General features: G+C 48.0%; 1 protein-coding gene across 1 annotated transcript; it reads right to left on the bottom strand.

Annotated features, from left to right (window-relative positions):
* Positions 1-337: 337 nt before the first annotated feature.
* ACO2 (aconitase 2) lies at positions 338-20,719 on the bottom strand. The gene is made up of 18 exons (XM_032189792.1): positions 20,638-20,719; positions 15,631-15,773; positions 14,281-14,539; positions 11,963-12,055; positions 10,069-10,227; positions 9,526-9,676; positions 8,396-8,500; positions 8,063-8,154; positions 7,691-7,796; positions 6,315-6,472; positions 5,319-5,392; positions 4,531-4,642; positions 4,267-4,389; positions 3,936-4,091; positions 2,562-2,753; positions 1,676-1,808; positions 1,244-1,365; positions 338-838 (listed from the first exon to the last, which is right to left on the bottom strand). Exons 1-18 carry the CDS (start codon positions 20,671-20,673, stop codon positions 695-697), a joined length of 2,358 nt encoding a protein of 785 aa, XP_032045683.1. The 5' UTR covers positions 20,674-20,719; the 3' UTR covers positions 338-694.
* Between the last annotated feature and the right edge of the window lie 89 nt (positions 20,720-20,808).

Genomic DNA, 20,808 nt, shown 5'->3' with positions numbered 1-20,808 from the left:
AACTGAGGTCCAGCTGCGGGGACAATGAGCTTACTGAGTGCTGGCTGCGCAGCAGTGCTCAGACACGCAGTCAGCTAGACGTGCTAGAAACAAACTTGGCAAAAAATCCCCACCCATTTGTAGGTAGAAATTTGGGTGAAGCAGGTTAGCGCCTCAACAGCCAGAGGCTCCCATGCAGATGTTTTTTTTCCCTTTAACCATGAAGTCTTTGCATAACAATACAAAGTGGGCAGGTAGCATTGAACCTTCAAGTTCTTTCCCACCCTCTCAGCCACAGCGAGGGGGAAAGCAGGAGCTGAAGAACCGGATTATGAAGACAATCACACGAGGCAGAAGAGATGGTCACAGTCTTTATTTCCATTTTAAATCTTTAGCCATCAGTAAAGTGAATGGGCAGAAAACAACCAACCGAGCAGACAAACCCACTTTAGCTGGTTATTTCCAAGTATAAATAACTGTGGGACAACTGAAATTGAGCCAAAATAGAAAAAGGGAGCTGGGGAATTTAAAAGACAAAAGTAAGCCTGGTTGCACTCCCTTTTCATAGTGTCAGTGAAGAGGAAGTACCATAACAAAAAGGAAGCTATGGTTACATTTGATCAGACATTTATTCCAACAGTAGGCATGGAATTGCACTTTCATGAAAAATGCCAAAGCTGAATCGAGTCCAGTGCACTGGGGGCATTGTGCGCACTTAGCTTGATTTCTGCTGCAGCTCCTTCATTCTGTTCAGGGCACTGCCAGCTTGAAACCACTCGATCTGTGACTCGTTGAAGGTGTGGTTCAACATGATTGTTTCTTGGCTCCCGTTGGGGTGCTTGATGATGCATTTCAGAGGCTAAGGGAAGAAGACAGCTTTTATTTTCCCCCTTCTTTTTCAAGGGAGCAAGTTAACCGAAACTTCTCACAGGAAAATCCCCACATGTTTTTAAAGGGCTGAAAACAAACTGGTAGCTCAGGGGTGGTCTTAAGAGAGAAGTGTGGTTGCAGTTCCTTCTAGGGAGCGCTCCTGCCTTAGGTAGCAAGCCCAAGGATTCAGAATATTGTACGAGGACTTCCCCAAACAGAACAACATGATCTGGTTCTGACCCCAGGCCACTGTATGGAGCATCTCCTCTGGCTTCCAGGCCACGCAACCCATCAGTGCCGGTGCTGCTCCAGGCCCTCACACACAGCCACGCTGCTCCCAGCCATGGGCACATCCCTGACCCCGAGAGCCGTGACAAGAGGTGCAGGCACTGACCTTTCCAGGAGCAAAGTCTGCCAGCCCCACGATGCTCAGCTTGTCCACAGGATGAATCTTGTTGTAGTCCGCCGGATCCGCGAAAGTGAGAGGCAGCAGGCCTTGCTTCTTCAGGTTGGTTTCTGCAGAGAACAAACCATCAGGTGTGCTCGTAACAACTCGCTGCAGGGATGAGGATTACCTCCCAGCTGCTCAGTGCTCCTTCGAGCAGTATTCCAACAGTAATTATAACCTTTGTAACAAAATCAGCGTTTCCGCTGTTTGTGGCATATCTAAGTGGGTATCTAACAGGATTCCTGACAAGAGCGACCACGCGATCTGTCAGCAGGTAGTTCCTTCCCGTAGGCGTTGAGCCCCGGGGCAAGGTGAACATCCCTGCCGCCCCGCCAAACACGTCCTGTTTATGCACACCGCGGGGGAAGCGCAGCTCACCGTGGATCCTGGCAAAGCTCTTGGTGATGATGACCCTGCCCCCCAAGTGACGAGGCTCCAACGCTGCGTGCTCCCGGCTTGATCCCTCACCGTAGTTTTCATCTCCAATAACCGCCCATTTGACACCCATTTTCTGTGACAAAAGAAGAAGATTGAGACTTCTGCAGCCACTCAGGTGAGGAATTAATGAACACAACCCCGACACATCAAAGGACAGAACTGGAGGAACTAAGTGCTTCAGAGCAGCTCGGTAGTGCTGTTCTGGCTAACACGGGCTGAAAAGGATCGCTCTTGGGCTCCAGAGCAAATCCTTGCTGCCACCTTTCCTTCTGTGGTCTTGTGCCGGGTCAGCATTCACACCGCCACGATCCCTGCTCTACTTCTGGAAGTCAGAGAGGAAGCTCTAACTTCTGTCTACCAGAAGAACCAATCTGAGACCGCTGCCAAGCTGTTCTGAGAGTGAAAGGACATTTCTTGGTGTTCCAGCCCAAGCTTTAAAGAACAAAGGGGACAAGAATAGAATCTAGACTAGCAGTAGGTGAATTCTTTAGCTTCACACAGTAACTGAGGTCTGTCTGCTCAGATAAAGAGATTTAGTTGTAGCCTGGTGACGCCAGTGCCCTGCAAGTTGTGCAGTGTCTAGAGGTGTTCTGCTCCCTTCACCTAGGGTTTCTGGTCCCCTTTGGTCACAAGATCCTCTGCCCCGCGGCAGGCAGGGACAGAATCCCCTATAAACTGCCACAAAGTACATCCCAAGGAAAAGGCTCAGTGCTGAATGAATTCACAGCTGCTGTTACTTGAGCAGGAGGGTGAGATCCTCGGTCTTGGCACAGAGCACCAAGTGCAAACACCCTCCCAAAATAGATGCTCCAGGAGACAGCCTCACCTTGTAGTAACGGGCTGTGTCCGGGACCGGCCCAAACTCCTGGGTTAAGGCGTTCCGCACGGAGTTGGCTTTGCCATTTTCAATGTTGATGGCGCCAATGAGCAGGTTGTTGGAGATGTTGTCCAGGTGGCCACGGAATTTCAGCCACGGCCCAGCAGCAGAAATATGGTCAGTGGTGCACTTCCCTTTTACCTAAGGGGTAGTAGAAGAGATCAGTCTCTTAGGATGAATCAATGATTTGACCAGTCCTCAGCACTTTTTATTCTGAAGGACCTTCACATCTCTTTTTTAAAAGCACAAACCCAGGACAGCTGCGTCTGTCATAGAATCAAGACACTAAGGCAGAACACAATGGTCTAAGGCAGAAAGTAAAGGCAAAAAGAATGGTCTTTCTGCATGCTCTGGGCAGAAAGAAGATCCCTGTTCCAAAGGGCAGAGGTACAGAAGCAAGGCAAGCTATGACACCTTCTGCCATGTCCGCACTGCCCTCAGCAGCAGGTTTTGCAGGTACCAACAGCCATTAAGTTCTTCCTGGTACAGCTCAACCCCTCTGTTGGAGGAGCTCAGCAAGACACCAAGAGTGTTCCTTCAGAGTTCCCAGTCTGCATGGAAGCCCCCTCAACCTGTAGGAGCAGAATTCCCAGCCAGAGAGAACAAGCAGCCTTCCAGCTGGCTCCCAGTGTTTCCAAAGGAGTTGTGCGTGTCAAACAAGCACAGCTCAGTATGGAAGCGCAGCCCTTGGGAATACCTGCGGCTCTCTGCTGCTGAGAATCAACAATTCTCCTGAAGGACAATTCCTAAGGGACTGCATCTCAGCACCTATCACTCTGTTAGCTGAAGCTTTCGTCCTGTTAAGTCACCATGGAGAGTGAAACGAAACATGTCTTCATTAGGAGACCGAAATATAAAGTTTAACTACTGTGAAGTAACAATTTCTTTCTGTAAAATGGGAAGACGACACAAATACTGGTGGATGAGAAGATCCTAACGACCTCACTTCAGACAAGATGCATCTTAGAACAGTCAGATATTAGAGATGCTGATTAGTGGCTATAGCTGGGACAAATTCTCCAAACTGTGTGGTATGGGTGGGATCATATTACAGGGTGTGACAAACTTCATTTTTCATGGTATTAGCTAACAACTAGCCCCAAATACAAAAGTCTCTTAGTCATAATATGTAAAGTATCAGAAGGAAACACCACCACAAGGGAAGCAAGACCCTTGCTTCACTTCCCACAGCAAGGCAGCTGTAGGGGAAGGAATCTGTCAGCTCAAGGCACACCCAAAGCTTCTATCAAAGCTTCAGTCCACGTGCAAATCCCTGTTTGCCCAGCCCTGTCACGGTTGGTGCCCCCCCGCCTTGCTGCTGACCTTGATGAGGATCAGCATGTCTTCGAGATCCTTGCCATCCCACTTATCGAAGGGCTCGAGGAGCTGGAGGCGCTGGCTGGTGGGGCTCACATCCACGTGCTGCCCGCTGCCATCCTTGGGAGGGTACTGATAGGTGTCCTGGCCTGGGTCAAATTCCTTCAAAAGGATAAAAGAGGAAAGGAAAATCATCAGTCTCAGCCATCCCCAACAGCATGTGAAGAGAACAAGCCCATTTTAACATTAAAGGCAGTGCATGGGAGTTCCCCTGCAACATGTGAAACACTGACAGTGACAGGCCTCCCCTCCCTCCATCTCCAGGGCGAGCAGTTACCAGCTTGGGCAGCTCATCTGCATCAGGTGCTTCAAGTTTAAACTTCTTCCCATCTGTTCCTGTCAGGTAATCTGTCTCAGGGTTAAATTTCAGAGTGCCAGCAATGGACAGGGCTGTGACAATCTGAAAGAAAAACAATGATTTAAAGGCTTAGTCTTCCTCCCATCTCTTCATTTGAAAGTCCTGTGCCTAACAAAGCAGCCAGAAGGCTCTCGAAGTTACACACCTGAACTACTCCCCACGCCCCCTCCGGCTGTCTCTTACCTCTGGGGAGGTCACAAACGCATGAGTCTCTGGGTTGGCATCATTGCGACCTGTGAAATTCCGGTTGTACGACGTAACTATTGTGTTCTTCTCTCCTTTCTTTATGTCCTTCCTGTGAAAGAAGGAAACGCTCGTCAAATCCAGAGGGAATATTGCTTCTAGATAACTGGCTGCCAAAATCTCCAGGCTTGGTTGTGGCAGCAAGCACTATCTTTGGAAACATGAATCAGCGCACACGTTTTCCTCCCCTAAGCACAGCCTCAAAACCAAGGACAGTGCAATGCCAAGTCAGACTCTGATTCCTGGAGTAGTTTTTGTAGCCCATGCTGTGCACTGCCGAACTGTCTGAACAATAATCAAGTACCTGCCCTTGGACACTCCACCATCAGTAATGACAGAGCCAAATGAGCATGTGTCTCCCATGTCTCTCATCTCTTTTATCAGGATTTTCCTCACAGCCACTCCAGTGATTGAAGGCAGACCAATCACTCTTCCTATTTTAGAAGGCCCACACAAACTCCAGCCCATCCTCTCAGAGACAACCGATCTCTTTCCCAATTTTTCCCCATCAAAAACCTATCGATGTGGCCATTCTTCAACTTCACTCATCCAAAGGCTCAGCATAAATTTGCAGTGTATTTCTCCTCCTCCAGTGCGTATCAGGCAGCTACAACCAATGGCTGGCGTGTTTAATTCCCCGTGTGTGGTATTTACTACCAGATTTGGCTTCGCAGAGCGCTTTAGGCGCTGAGACACAAAGCTAGCCACAGGTCTGTCTTTCACTTTACCTGTCCCACTGGCCAATGCAGGGCCCACAGGCGTTGGCAAGAACCAGCCCTCCAACATCTCGCAGGATTTGTGCCTGGGGACAGACAACAATTTCATTACTAGTAGAAGGGAAGCCTGGAATACATCTCTGATGTTGTTCTTTCAGAGAAAGAGGACGCTCATCTTCTAACAGAAAGCACCAAGCCTGAGAAAATTCCTCTTCTTGTTTCACTCGCACATTTTAAGTAATTTTCATAAATACGGGGGGTTGATGCCAGGAGAGCTGTAAGTTAACGCTGGGGAACAGCACAGGAAGATTTACCATAAAGTTCCTGTTCTCTGCCTACTTTGAATTGAGCAAAAAAAACAGCTCCTCAGAGACGTTTCACTGAAGCTGGTCTAATTAATTTTCAACACATTTCCTGGCAGTGTAAGGAATGATTTGGTAAAAGTGCAGGCAAACATGCGCCTGCTCAGTCCATTCAGCAAAAGATCCAATCAAGAGGGCAACTGCTGGTGAAAAGTACAACTGCAGACAGAAATAAAAAGCTGACTTGTGGACACACCTGCACATAAAGGCTCATGTAGTTGATCCCCAAGCTGTGACAGCATCCAACACTTAATAAATAGTAGAACCAATTAACACATCGTTATATTCTGCTCCCCACAGAAAAGGGGAGAAGACACATGGTGGTTCCTCTAGGGAAACACTGAAGTTTTACCTTATATTTAGTCTAAACTGGGACCTACTTCCCACATACACAGGTTTGCTCACATCCCAAACTGTTCTATAAGGAGACGAGTGGATAAACATCACAGGTCAGAACATTGCCTGGGTAGCTGCAGGAGCCAGGGGCACAGTAACACAAGGCTGGTTGCTATATCAGTCACTGCACCTCGAGCAATACGTGAGGACAAATTTAAGAGGTTTCCATTAGTCACTCCCAGACTCCCGAGCACCCTCTGGAAAAGTTTAACCTTTACTGTTAGGACCTGTGAAGAGCAGCCATACTCACGTAACCGTCTCTTTCAATGGTGGCTCGGATCTGCTCTGAGCCTGGAGTGATTGTGAACTTGGATTTGCACTTCAGCCCATGCGCTAGCGCCTGCTTTGCCACTGCTGCAGAGCGCCCCATGTCCTCGTAGCTGGAGTTGGTGCAGCTGCCAATCAGGCCTGTGGTGTTTGACAGAGACAGGGAGGTGGTTAGTGCAGCCCTGCTTGCCTCTCCCTGCGGAGACCATCTCTCAGCAGCAAAAACAAGAGACAAGCTCCTTTTCCACTGACACGGAGCCTGAAACAGTTTCAGGTGCAAGCACTGCCAAGCCTCCCAGCAAGATGTTGAGGTCACAGGCAGGCAGTCCCTCAGGCTCTGGAGGCTGTAAGCCAGAACACGTTACCTGCTCACTAGGCTGGTTATTGTTTCACAAGGTCAGAGTGCCACCTACGTGCACTTTGGTTAGGCAAATTACCACAAAGAGATATTCTTTTAGGGAGAGAGAAAAGGCTACAAATCAAGATGAGAAGAAATTGAGGAAATGAGTAAAAGAGGAGGTGGGTGCCTCGCCACGCATATTGAATTTTAAATTTCCCAGCCCTTTCAACTTCCACCTCAGAGCCCACTGGTCTTTCTTCACCTCACTTATCTTGGGCTAGACCCAATGCACCGTTTAGTTTTGGTGTAGGCATTCTGTAGTCCTTGGGTAAAACATCCTTTGTTACAGCACGAAGATGGCACAAGGACATAGCGATGCAGACAGCACTCTGATGCTAACCAGCAAAGAATAAATAAAACTCAGCTTTCAGCTACTGCTGCTCTTGATCCTATTGGTAACACTACTGAATAACTTGTTTCTATAGTGGCCTTTACAATGCACTTCCATTCTTTTCATTCCCACCCTGAGCAATTCCAGAGAAGACAGGAAGTGTAGCAGCATCCACACCTTCCCTTTAGGACAGCCAGCATCAACTTTACTACAGCCTGAGAGCTCAACAGCCTGCTTGGGGAACACACAGCTGTGCACCTCACAGATCTCTGTTGAAAGCCTGTTTGTGGATTTGACCAAATGTGTAACAGGTAACTTTCCTGGCAACCCAATCTTTTAAAAATTTCCCGCAAGGGGAACAATTTGCCTCGCTCCTGAGATCAAAATCCCTCCAGCTATCCCAGATCTAGGCCACATGTGAGAGGCTACTCACACCTTAGAAAAAAAACAGACTCCTCTTCCCAGCAAATTCATATGCCTGTGTAGAAACAACACCGCAACAAAGTCAAAGGGCACAGAGCAGTAATTAAAGGCTTAGATCCCAAGCTGTATGACCAGCTGCTTATCCCAAGACAGCAACATTTACAGCACAAAGATGAAGGCAGAGGAAAGAGCAAATGCTACCCACCAACTCTGATATCAACAGGCCAGCCCTCCTTTTCTGCCACAGCACCAATATCTGACACAGGGTGTGCCAGGTCTGGAGTGAAAGGTCCATTGATATGTGGTTTCAGCTTTAAGAAACAACGACAGAGTCAGAAATTACAGTAGCCAGGAAAAAAAAAAAAAAACAGTTATGAAAGGAATTGATTTGCTATCTGGAAGCTGTTTAAATAGGACTCGGCTGCCTGAGCAGAAGCTGTTAGTGGAACAGATCTCAGTGTTTGTTACACGTTTTAGCACAACCAGGGGAGCTGCATCCAACTCCCAGCTCAGTCCTCATTCACACGAGGCAGTCTCATCACGACAGCCGAGATGGCAAGCAGCAGGGAAGCCTTACCTCACTGAGGTTGATTTCTATCACCTGGTCGTATTGACAACCAGAATCCGGCACCAGGTGTTGCTTGAATTCATCCGCCAGCGCAGCTATGTCTGGAGTAAGAAAGAAGGGAGACCTGAAAAACTGCAGCCAGTATGATGGAAAAGAGAAAGACCAGAACAACTGAACACAGGGTCCACCAGTACTTCCCCAGGCACTTCAGCTACAGACTCCCTGCTTGTACACGCAAGGACAGAAGTCACATCAGACACTGCTGCAGGAGGATGCTGCTCCCAGAGAACACCTTCATTCAAACCCACCCTTCTACCCGCGTCAACCCCCAAGCCCTCTTACCAGCTCGCCCAGTCTTGCCCAGGTATTTCTTCATCCGTTCGTTGTAAGGGAAGATGGATGTGGTAGCTCCAATTTCAGCCCCCATGTTACAGATCGTTGCCATCCCTAGTGAAGGAGTGGGAGGAAAGACCACAGGGTCAACAAAGTCCGAGGCCACCCAATTCCTCAGAAGTCAGCTTATGGAAAAGACGGCGAAGCCAAGAGAGATCAAGTGCATTAGGCACAAGCCTAACTCCATGGCAGACAGGATTCCAGACAAAGATTCCAATGACAGAAAACAGTAAAAAAAAAAAAAAAGATAAAAAAAATCACTTGTGGCACTGGGATCACCCACGCCTTTCAAGGACACAGTGACAAAGCTGTATGAGTTGCTGTTTTATGTTTAAGGAGTTAGAAGCAGCTATCACAGGTCAATGCTCTCTGATTCAAGAGAATACAAATCCTAAATTGCTCTCAGATGGTAAAAGCCAAGTATTCCAAGTAGCCAAGCATTATGAATGGAGAGAATCCCAGCTTAAAAGCTACTTTTCAAGCCAAAGGAAGGAACACCTCTCTCAGTTTGGTCCTGACTAGTATTGTTAGAGACAACTGCAATATCTGCTGGTTCAAATTCAGCACCTGAGACCCACAGTTTCTTACCACAAGTCTCCAAGTTAAACTGCTGCTTTCTAGTCCCCCCTCTGCTCTGCTTTTCTGAAGCTTTTTCTTTAGCAGCTGTCACACATTTTCCCCCTGCCCCAACCTATTTCTCTCCTCTACTCACACCCTATTTTAGGCTGAAATGAAAATGTCATCCTTTACTACCCCCCCAACATCTCCATCCTCTAAGCATATGTTGAAATACCTCCATCCCTACTCTCATCCTGACAGCACCCTCCTTCCAGGATTCCTCACAATTAACCACTCAGCGTTCTCACAGTCACAAGAAGATTTAACAGCAGTCCAGAGAGGCTTTTCACCTGTTACACCGCTCTCACCCCACCAGCTTGCAGAGAAACAGGCTCCCAGTTTGCTGTGTACTGGTCACCCAGCCAGGCTGAGGGAACATTTAACACTTCTTGCCCGATTCCCTTCCCCTCACACCTACCTCCAACAACAACCCACTCCAGATAAGATTCCTGGTGCCTTACCAGTGCAGGAGATTGAATCCACACCAGGCCCGTGGTATTCGATGATGGCGCCTGTTCCACCCTTGACCGTGAGGATGCCAGCCACCTTCAGGATCACATCTTTAGGAGAACTCCAGCCAGAGAGCTTGCCAGTCAGTTTTACACCAATAACCTTAATAAAATGAATTAAAACAACAATAAAAAATGTGTACTGGTATCATTTCCCTCCAGCAGTCAAGACAATTCCTCAGGCTTCTTTCTCAGAATCTGGGTGGTCACCAAAACACAAAGGAGGAAATCCTGAAATACCACAGCACACGCACAGGGGCTAAACCTCTGGTCAAGGCCAACTGAAGACAGATCACCATTTACCTACCTCTCTCAATCCCCAAATTAAAAAGGCTGGAAACAAATTTCCAAGATGCCAGCAAACCATAGACGAGCTGTTTGAGCCAGCGTGATTACAAACCAGACTGTTAATGGCAGGTAGTGCCTTACATATGTTTCTTCCCCATTTTACATCTCACGCCCCACATAGAGGATTAGTGTTCCTTTTGCTCCTACCTTTGGGCACTTAAGCTCCCAAGGGATTCCTGCCATGACATCCACGGCATCAGCTCCACCCACACCGATGCAGATTCCTCCCAAGCCACCTCCGTTGGGGGTGTGTGAATCTGTGCCGATCAGCATAACCCCGGGATAGGAGTAGTTCTCCAGAATGATCTGAAAAGAAAAATTGATTGCTTGCTCGTTTGTTTGGAAAGTAGGGGGAAGACTGTAAGAAAGCCAACAAGAATATAGACTAGTTTTTATGTGCAGGTTTCAGTAGCAAGAAATTTAATTTCTTTTGGACTGTAAGTTCAGTTGTATTTCAACCCCCTTTTGGGGGTTGCAATGACTGAATGAGGTACCGAGTCTTGGCCCTTGCTCATCCCAGGACAGTATGAAAACTTAAACAACGATCTTCCCTTTTTCACTGGAACACCTCTTCCTTTCAGGAACCTTTGTTAGGGCTCAGGAAGCTGTTCCTTAGTCTCCAAACCCTTGATCAGCTGCTGAGCCAGCCAGTTCACCTGTCCAGTGCTAACAAGGCCTTTTGCAGACTTTCATTATTAGCAAAACCACAGTCTTTTACTGAAAAACGATGACTTTCCTATAGTAGTAAGCCAGTTAAGAATTCAAGCTAATGAAATTCTTACTGTTGGTATGTGCCATACCAACATTATGTACAGCCCTTCTGGGAAGCACAGAACTCACAGCACATCATACAGAACAGCCTGGGCAGAATTACAGCAGCCCTTTAAGGTAAAAGTGAAGATTTTTGCCTGTAGTACTTCCACCTTCACATACACATGCAAGAAAGGTCAATTCCAAGAGCAGACTCTGAAGCTATACAGTATGTCCAATTTTCTCCAGCTTTTTTCCCTCAGAAAGTGACCCACAAGAAAGCTAGTAACAACAATAGGGAGCTATGTTGCCACATGACAAGTGTTGTGTGTGGTTTCAGGGCAGAAGTAACCTGAGGTGCTCCCACAACCTTTTGGGGAGTTCACCTGTTCCATCTCCTTTCTCCATTGCGTCACACCAAGCTAAAGTAACCTTGTAACTCATTCCATAGCTAAGAAAAGACAGCAGAGAGCTCTTGACTGCAGCTGGTCACAAGTTCCCTGCTGACAGGATGTTTAACAGTCATCTGTTCTCCCCTCCGCTCCTTTTGCTTGTGCTGCACTTCAACTTTTCCTTCCTGCAACTCAGGAACAATGGAAAATGTCTCCTGGACATCCACAGCAAATCAACCAAAATCAAGGTAGGGAAGTCCTGCTAGAGGTGTTGGGTTTAAAAAACAAAAAGCCTCATCACGTGCTAAGTTCTCTTGGGATGGTCATATTCTTTTGAGGTGCAAGTGGTACAGCAAGCGAATTTCAGACCTGAAAACCCATTGAAAACTCTTTTGCATTTTATTCAAATCAGATAGCAACTAGTTATGTGTTGCTGTTCTTGAGTTCTTAAAGCTGCTCTCTCCTGTTTTTGTTTCTTTAAATGGAACCAAACACATACAAAAGAGCCTTAGAAAAGGTGTATTCCAAAAGCTTCCTTCCCTGCTCCCGAAAGGAGCCCACGTTAGCCCTAGGTAGCTATTTTCACGCCATCACTTCACTCTCCCAGGCGTACCAAGATGAGCCAGCTCACAAACAGTTACGATCTTTTGATTCACGTGGCCTGCTGCTGGCGCTAACTAATCACGCATCAGGTTACACTTTGACAAAAATAACCTTTCAGTAAAAACATTGCTGTCAAGATAACTGAAAGGGAGCAATGAGAAAGTTCACCTGCCTCAGAGAAAGCGAGTGGTTCCTCTGACCTGGTGAAATTCTCTACGGGTTTGTACTTGAGCTCTCCCCCTACCATACGGGGGAAGAGCCACTGGATGTTCAAAGGCTACAAACACACACTTTACCTGGTGAATGATTCCTGACCCGGGTTTCCAGAATCCCACTCCATACTTGGCACCAGCTGTTGCTAGAAAGTTGTACACCTCCTGGTTTATATCCTAGTCACACAGGAAAACACATGGTGTTAGTAACACATTTCGTTCTTTGGCAGATCATGAGCTCAAACACGCTCCCATCTTCCCAAGCCTGTTCATAGTTTGCTCCACAGCTTTGCAGCAGCTAGAGGGAGGTGCACATCACTCCCAAAATCGAAAGAGATCAAGGCTCTTTGCCAGTCAGTTGTAGCAGGCCACTTGATTTCATCCAACTTGTAGCTCTACTACTGCATCTTTTTTAGTTTCCAATGTCAAATCACACAATTCAAGGCAAACCCTGCCAATGAGGCATTGGAGAATGCCCTGCTCGTTTCTTCTACTCTCAGAGGGTATTGTAACCTGTTTTTCTCTCTTCTTCTTACCCCTCCCTTCCTTTTCTACCAGCTGTTTCTTTTGTTTTATGCATGCTTTGCAGACATTTCAAACCTCCTGATAAGCATTTCAGCTTTATTTTTTACGGATGAAGAAATGGAATTGGAAGTTGCTCGCTGCCAGGGGAGCTGGTGGGTGTCGTTTCTCATTCTGCTGAGTCCCCTGCTCAAGGCTCACACAATGCTGCCTTTCTTGCTGCGCCACCACTGTTATTCGTGGAGGTCACACCATGAAAATCGCTTGTGAGAATACCCACGGTTGCCAGGGAAGTATGACAGTATTGTGTCCTGATAGTTCTTGGCAGAGGAGCGGCAGAAGAGATAAGATAAGCGCCAGGAGGAGGGAGTTCCTTAAAGACTGTTCTCAGGCAGCTCCGCTTCAGAATAAAGAGAAAGGGGAACCGGAGATAAAGGCAGAATTGTCTCAGCACACATTTGCTGAAGTTTCCCATGAGGCAGCAGCAGTTCTTTAAGCCTCGTTTTCCACTGGGAGTCAGGTCACTTCACTCTGTTTGTGCATCCCTCCCCCAGTAAGGCACGCTGATGTGCCAGGAGTAGATCCAAGCCACCCTGTGGCCTGCCAGCATTCATTACGTGCCAACTGGCAGCTTCAGAGGCAGAACCCAGTCAGAAGAAGGCAGGACCTTTACTGGGGCTGCTCAGAGCGGGTGGCAGACAAGGAACGCTGCTCAGCTCCGGGCTGCAGCCAAACACCATTGCACTGCAGAGAACAAATGCGGGAATAGGGGAAAGACAGGAGGTGAGGGAAGAAAATCAAGTCTTATTTAGTAAGGTCCCAAATTCGTAATCTCACAACTTGGGCCCGAGACAAACTGTAGAATAAAAACTCCCCAAATTTACTCGAGTGGTTTACATTGCTTTAGTCTAACCTGGAGGAAAAAGCCAGAAGTACTCTGATACCAGGAATTTCTTAGAATAGATACAGACTAAAATCTTAAAATGCAGCTGAGCACCCACAATGTGTTTAGAACAGATTCTTCAGTTTCAGTATCAGGGTCCAAGTCAGAAGCCTCCTGGCTTTGATAATGGATTTATGCTATGCCCACTTGGAAAAAAAAAAAAAAGGCTCCCCACACATCCCTGCTATGCTAACAGGATATTCTTCCCTGGCAGATTTGTGGTGCTATGTGGGACAGAGGTGAATGTGTTTACATTTGACAGAACCCCCTTAGGAGGAGTAAGCAGTAAAACTGTGGGGGAAATGTTTAAAAACAAACAAAACCCATTGAACCAGAAGTTGGACAAACAACATTGGAATTCCCACATAAAACCCTTCCTGCCTGTATGTACATTTATTACCCATCCTCGCTGGTCTTGAAAGCTGCAAATGCTTCAGGAAGCACGAATCACTTGCAAGTGGTTTGGGAAACAGAAGGAGTTAGTTGCTCCCCCTTCGCAGGATAAAGCAGTGCACTGCAGACACGCTCAGGAAGCTTTTCACACTGCCATACACAGCACAACTCCCTAGAGTAACCCATCTTCCTTTCCTACCCTTTGAAATAGATTTTTCTTTACCTGAAACATCTTCTCACTCTATGGAACACACGTATGACTTGTGATTCCATCATTAGCAGATTAAGAGCTAGTGCTTCCTGTTCTCATGGTCCTTTAAATCATGTCGTAGATGAATCTCTGGTGAAAACCCCCCGCAGCCCTGCTTCCGCTGTTTCTTTACTGCATCTGACCTATCTACCGAGCTAACCACCGCAGGTAACCTGCTATCATGCCTGACTTTGTGGCTGTCCTGGAAAAAAATAAATAAAATAAAAAAAATCCCTTCCCTAGGCTGGAAAGAAGCTTTCAAACAGCCTGAATTTACGTCTCTGCAACAGTCACCTTGGCCCTTCGAAGATCCTTTTCACCACCTGACTGAGCTTCTATGAGGTGATCGCAGTGGATGGTGGAAGGCACGGCCACTTTGGGCAGCCCGCTGCTGATGAACTGCAGCATTGCCATCTGAGCAGTGGCATCCTGCATGGCCACGCGATCCGGCCGCAGGCGCAGGTAGGTCTTGCCTCGCTCGATCTCCTGCTTCGCGGGGTCATCCAGGTGGCCATATACAATCTTCTCGGACAAGGTGAGGGGACGGTCAAGCCTGGGGAGACAAGAGAAGAATTTTACACCCGCACGTTGTGTGCTTCAACATTTGCCCCTTTAAGCATGTAACAGAGCAAAGATACCCTCTGCTTCCCTTTACCACTCTAAAACATACGAACACACAGCAACCTGCACGGTTATCTTACGGATCTAAAATATCAACTGGTAGCTGGCTGAAACAGGTGCTTGGTCCAGAAAGTTCAAAAGGATACAGACCGAGGGCACTTTGTGCTTTCTTTTACAATCTCCCTACACAGCAAAGGAAACTTTGACTCTGCTCATTTCTCAAGGTCATACTTCAGGACAGCAAATGGGGAGGTAAGAGAGAGGTCAGACTCAATTCACAAGTACCAGATCCCACAGCAAGGAAGGACAACTAAGCGGAGTTTCGTGAACACAGACCTGTTGTCCTGCAGGCTTCTGACTGGCTGTCTCAGCTGAGGAGCCTATTTATGTCAGTGGTGAGATCTTCTGAGAGGTAACTAAGTAGACACAACGACTTGAAACGAGAGTTACCACATCTAACAAAGGACGCAGAGACCGAAGGACATGTCTGACAAGGTAAGTGGAGCAGGAATGACAACTCAGCAAGCCTCTATCAGCAGATTAAGGTCACCATGTTTACACAGACTACGAATTCCTAGCCCTCCTTTTTGTGCCTAACGCCTACAGCGGCACACGGGAGAACGCTCACCGTCAAAACAAGGTGCAAAGGAGCATTAGCCTGCAGTGCCCGCTGCCCACACGCTGCTTCCCCAGACAGGCACAAGCGCCAATACGAAGGCGGGCATTAAAAAAAGAGGACAGAGCCCTTGCTAGCGCCTCCTCTGCACTGACCTGGTTCTCTACGTGTCACAGTGCCTCATCCTAACCTCCAACCCTCCCCAGTGCCCCACACCACTGCATGAGACTCCACAACTCGTGTGTCACTACACTGGAGACTGCTATGGCTCCGAGCTGCTCTCCCCGGGAAACATTCCCTTTGCCAGAGCCCTGTGATTTTTTTTTATTTCCCTCCTCTCCCATCACTGCAGAGCTAAATTCTGTGCATTGACCCAACCCCTCCCCTTCTCCTTCCTCCCCCCTTACCTCTTACGGACGATGTTGATGTTCTTCTCCAGCTTTTCATAATTTATGTATTCATTAGGCTCAAAGTGGCTCATGGCCACCTTGGCGCGCTGGGACAGGACGGGTGCGACATGGTAGCGCCGTATCCCACCATTCAAGGCATGCTGCAAAGAGGAGAGCGTTAGTGCTGCAACCCTGCAGAGGGAATCCCTCTGGCATCAATAAAATACCCGCTTTTCAGTTGTTATTCCTGGGATTTTACAGGAACAGAAAGTTTGCAGAGCTTTTTTTTTTTTTTTTAAAGACACAGGGAACATTGGATCACACAGTGCTACATGTTGAGTTAACCAGTGAGACATCAGGTTAGCCAGCTAGCATTTACTAAATTATTTTGTATTCCCATCTGAAGCACAAGACGCCTTCTGTTTTTGTACGAAATCTTCTTTCAGGCAATTCTGAGATATTCCCTAAGTGAACAACAGCTGGATGTACTCCTGAGGTATTACAGCTATAGTGGAGAAGAACACATACAGCTTCCAAATCTGTATTTACTCGCTGGTACTGAGTTTATACGGAAGGATGGGCAGACAAAACTGTACAGGACTGAGAAAACACCCTTTTTGCTCCAGCATTACATACCAAGCTCCCCGTGCAGGGTCTCTGCACCCTGCCACAAGCACATCATTACACGCTGCATAAGGCGAGCTGCATTTCAGCGCTAGCCAGAGTGACTCCTGTGCACGTGCTCGGTCTCCAACACAACACAGAGCAGGAGAGGCAAGCTGTGGACCAAACACTTTTGCTTCACCCATCTGGCTGTGGGGACATCCTCACCTTGCCCCACAGGTGAGCTAACAGCAGGATGGATGAGCTACACCACAGGTTGAGCAGGAAATGCAACCAAAAAAAAAAAAGCCCAAACGTCCCTTGGCCGCCTCCAGAGTGAACCAGTCCCCTGGCACATGGGAGGAGGGCAGGCTACACCAGGTACCTGTCCAGCACCTGACCTAGAGGGAGCAGGTCAGTGCCAGGGTCAAAAGGCTCTCCAGCAGCTGTGAAAACTGAGTCAGAGGGCAGCCTCCACAAAAACTCCCAAGGATTTGGCACATGCATTTCTTACATCCTTTGGAAGTCTCTGTCACCGTTGTTTTCTGTCTGTTTCCAGACTTCCAGCAAGAGTCCAGACTTCCTCCTCCCCCAGCGTTACAATTTAATCTGACTCCTGTGTTTTCTACGCCCCATCCCTGGTGCTCAAGGCCAGGCTGGATGGGGCTTTGGGCAGCCTGGGCTGCTGGGAGGTGTCCCTGCCATGGCAGGGGGTTGGAGCTGGGTGGGCTTTGAGGTCCCTTCCAGCCCAAACCAGTCTCTGATTCTCTGATCTACTTTACACTGACAGGACTTTGTATGTATGATCACAGCACCAGACCCTGGTTTTGCATTACCAAAGATGCTAATCAAATCTTTAGCTGTGTATTTTTTCATTTTTCTCTGTGAATATTTTCCCCCAGTTTTCTTTCTACCAGCATTTCAAAAACTGCCTAAACCAGCCATGACCAATGAGATGATAGCACCAGCTTTTAATCCAAATCTTGTTCTATTGTCTTTTTGATAACGTTTACCAATGTCTTCCATAATAAAAAGTTCAGGAGATCTAGGGGAGATCCTAACAGCTAGCACACTACCAACAAGGGCGTGGTTTGTTTTCTTACCAAACAATCCTAACCTCTTACATATCCACCTTTCTGTAGGAACAATACAGGTCTGTGGTATTTTAGCAGCCGTGCGTGGTTTTTGTTAAAGGAAATCCGAGGTGAACACGGCACTACAGGAGAGCGTTGCTCTCCCAGAAGCGCAAGAGAAAGCGGTCATCAGATTTCACTCGGCTGCACTTCAAGCTCAGAACTTCCAGAACATATCACACGTGTCAGCAGGGAGCCTTCTTCTCCCACTGGAGGAAAAAACAACCAACAGCTTCATTCCTCCTGTTGCTTTTTATCTAGCAGCCACACAGTTTGTCTTTGCTTAGTTCTGTTTATCTGTATGTTCTTTATTTTTTAAATAAACTTCAGCATTTACCCAGAAAGAAATAATGCTGTGGACAAGACCTTTACCTCATAAGACATCCTTCCTATTTTGGAAGCCTCCAGCTGCTGGAGTGGCTGGAAGACACTGAGGGATTTCACCAACATTCATGGAAAAATCATCCCTTCCCCAGACCAGGAAAGGCATTTTGTTTTAATGCAGTGATTCCTTCTTTCTCCCACAAACTAACCCAACTGGCATAAATGATCAGCCGAGTTCCTCCACGTCACCCCATAAACGGAAAGCTACGTTTCACCAAAATTCAGAGCACAGAAGGAGAGCAGATTTGCAAGTTAAAGTAATGGTGGAGGCTTGGCAGCGTTCTAGTCTTGCCTGGGACCAGAGCTGATGATGATCAAAATCTGAAGCAGGGCTCCCCACAGATCTGAAGAGAGGTGCAGAGATTTCATTTCAGATAAAATTCAGATAAAACCTTTTCAGTTTGAGTACACATGTCTATACACCTTTGCACTTCACGAAATGGCTATGTGAAGTTTAGTATTAATCAGAATGCTATATAGTCAAATTGTAATCACAGAAATAGAAATTCAAGGTAGTTGACTTCTGTTTAATCCCCACCACAGCTTCAGAGCACCAGACATGGAAGGGGAGAGAAATGAGCCCGCTTGAGAAGGATCCCAGCTGGACAGGGAAGTCTGGAAAGCTGAGGGTCTGCACCTCTCCTTTTTTCCCCGTATACTCTGAAACGGGGTGGCAGAACTACAAGATGAAGTCACCAGACCAACAGCTTCCAGCTTCACCCCCCCTCCACGAAAGAGGTGGTGGTTTTGGGGGCTTTGGTTTTGGTGAGTAGTGACAGGTGCCTTGAGACCACTAGCCAAGGGAAGCAGGCAGGCAGCGCTGTTAAGCTCTGGACTGAGCACCCAGCAGGCAGCCGCCCAGTGATCTCTTCTCATCTGGCGTTGAATTTGTTTTCCCTGCACCAGTGTCCTGTATCCACATTTCAGTCAAGGAAACCACTGCAGGCCTCCTAAGGCCATCGGTATTTTGGTAGGCAAAAAGCTTCCTCGAAAGACACAGAAAAGCCAGCCTATTACATGGGTCATTCATTTGAAAGCCTAAAGAAGCCAACTCTTATCCATATAGATTTGACAAGCTCATCTGAGAGCTAGCTGCCTTGTGTTTAGCTCACTGCAGCGAGTGGCCCAGATGCAAGACTGAATTTCTGAAACTCACATTTTGGCACCAGATTAAGTCCAGTAAGTCAAAGTTTGTGGTCAAAAGAGTAAAACTATGCTATGAGCACTCCTATCCCAGAGAGCCCTCCTAGAAATCCTAGCCGAAACCCAAAATACCATCTTTCCTTATCCCCCCTAGTCTAAGAACACCAGCCAAGTTTCCAACACTGACCATGGTACAGCCTAAAAAACTGGTACAGTATAATCAAAATCTAAATGCAGTCTGGTTTCCCAGACCCACTGCCAAAAGGCGACCAAAATTAGCGGCCTGAAGATCAGTCCAACTCTAACCAATGTTTTTTTGTTTTTTTTTTTCCTTGCCAACACACACAAAGCTCACCAAATGCAGTTTCAGTACTCACATACAAGACCTTCAGTGAAACCCCAACCACTTCAGAGTTTTGTACTTCTCTCAGTCAATCCCCAGCCAACGTGGCTCAAGAAATGGAACGCTGCTAAAAGCATCTTTCAGGCAGGCATGAAAAAGCCCTCGACCCTTTGAGGCTATTAGAAGAATTGTGCTATAAATAGGGCAGTCGGCCTGAACCAGGCTAATTCCAATTTATTTCTCCGAGATAAGCTTCCTACAGAGTTCCAAAAGCTGTTTTAGGAGAGGCGATGAGCAGAACCAGCGTTAACAGCACGTGCCACGCTCAGTGCTGACATTATCACAGCGACTGGCACCATCATCTACTTATGCATTAAATCTCTAAGGCTGCTAAACACGGGGAAAAAAAAAGAAAAAAAATTATTTGCCTACTACAGTGATCAGACAGACAGATGTTTGATTACAGCCAGCTGATTTTGTCCTTTAAAAGGATACACAACTGATAACCCAGGACAGCCTAAATGCTGAATTCCACAGGGTCTCTGCGCTAGCACAGCCCTGGTTCTGTGTCACGCAGCATCCACCTTACCAGCTGCCTGCCTGCTCTCACCTGACGATGCACCAAAAACGAGAACCAACTCATTATCCTAATAAAAGCCTGGCCTTCATTTTATAACTAGCCATTTCTGTCCAAAGTGCAAATTAACAGCTAATTAAGGACCAACGATGAATGCACCGAGTTGACCAAAACAGTGCCGTTCTCTAACTTTCACTTAAATGAAAAAGCAACTCTTTTGTAAAACTCCTACCTCTAAAGCAGCGAGGTATTAGAAAATAGGAGTTAAGCTTTTAAAATGCGTTCAGAAGGCTGGAGCCGAGCTATCCCTTCAGCCCCCCCAGCCCCGGGAGCACGCTCGCCAAGGTCACAAGAGGCGAGGCGAGGCGTTGAAGCGCCCCGCGCCCTCCTGAGGGGCGCACGGGCCCCCTCACCGCGGTTAGCAGCCCTAAATCGAGAGAATTTCACCCCGACGTTTGGGGCCGCGATCATTTCGGGCCATTTATCCGAGGGGGCCCCGCGCCGGGGAGCCGTGAGGCGCGGCGCGAGGCGCGGCCCGGCGGCCGTTAGAGGTCACGGTGGGCTGGGCGGGAAGAGCCGTTACGGGCGGCGGTTGGGGCTACTGGGGGAAAAAACAACGCTTTTGGGGCTGCTTATAGGGCTGTTATATACATATACGTATATAGATAATATATATTATATTATTATTTTTTTTTCGCGGTCACCTTGCGCTCACCTTGAGGAGCCGCCGGGCCGGCCCCGAGCCCCCCCCTCTCCCCCAGAGCCCCCTCCCCGCCTCCCCCCCCGGCCCTCCCCTCGCCGCCCGCCGCCCGGCCGCGCCGCCGCCCCCCGCGCCCACGCACCCGCAGGCTGGCGGCCAGCAGGCAGTACGGCGCCATCTTGTGCGCTCCGCCGGGCCGCCGCGCCCCGGGATGGCGTCACCCGCCGCGACCGGGGGGGAGGGAACGAGGGAAAGGGAGGAGCCGCGCAGGTCCTGGCAGGGCGCTGCGGGTGCCTCGGCGCGGCCCGCCGGG

Source organism: Aythya fuligula, chromosome 1 (genome assembly GCF_009819795.1).
Source record: "Aythya fuligula isolate bAytFul2 chromosome 1, bAytFul2.pri, whole genome shotgun sequence".
Taxonomy (NCBI): Eukaryota; Metazoa; Chordata; class Aves; order Anseriformes; family Anatidae; genus Aythya; species Aythya fuligula.
The sequence above is the reverse complement of the archived record's forward strand: the minus strand, read 5'-3'. Positions and strand labels throughout refer to the sequence as shown.

What these genes read in the sequence shown, in the direction of transcription:
- ACO2 (XM_032189792.1), bottom strand. Translation starts at nt 20,673, where the DNA reads ATGGCGCCGTACTGCCTGCTGGCCGCCAGCCTGCGG. An exon ending in TAGAAATCAACCTCAGTGAG is followed by an intron (nt 7,797 to 8,062) that starts GTAAGGCTTCCC and finishes TGTTTCTTAAAG; the next exon opens with CTGAAACCACATATCAATGG. An exon ending in ACATGCTGATCCTCATCAAG is followed by an intron (nt 2,754 to 3,935) that starts GTCAGCAGCAAG and finishes ACTACCCCTTAG; the next exon opens with GTAAAAGGGAAGTGCACCAC.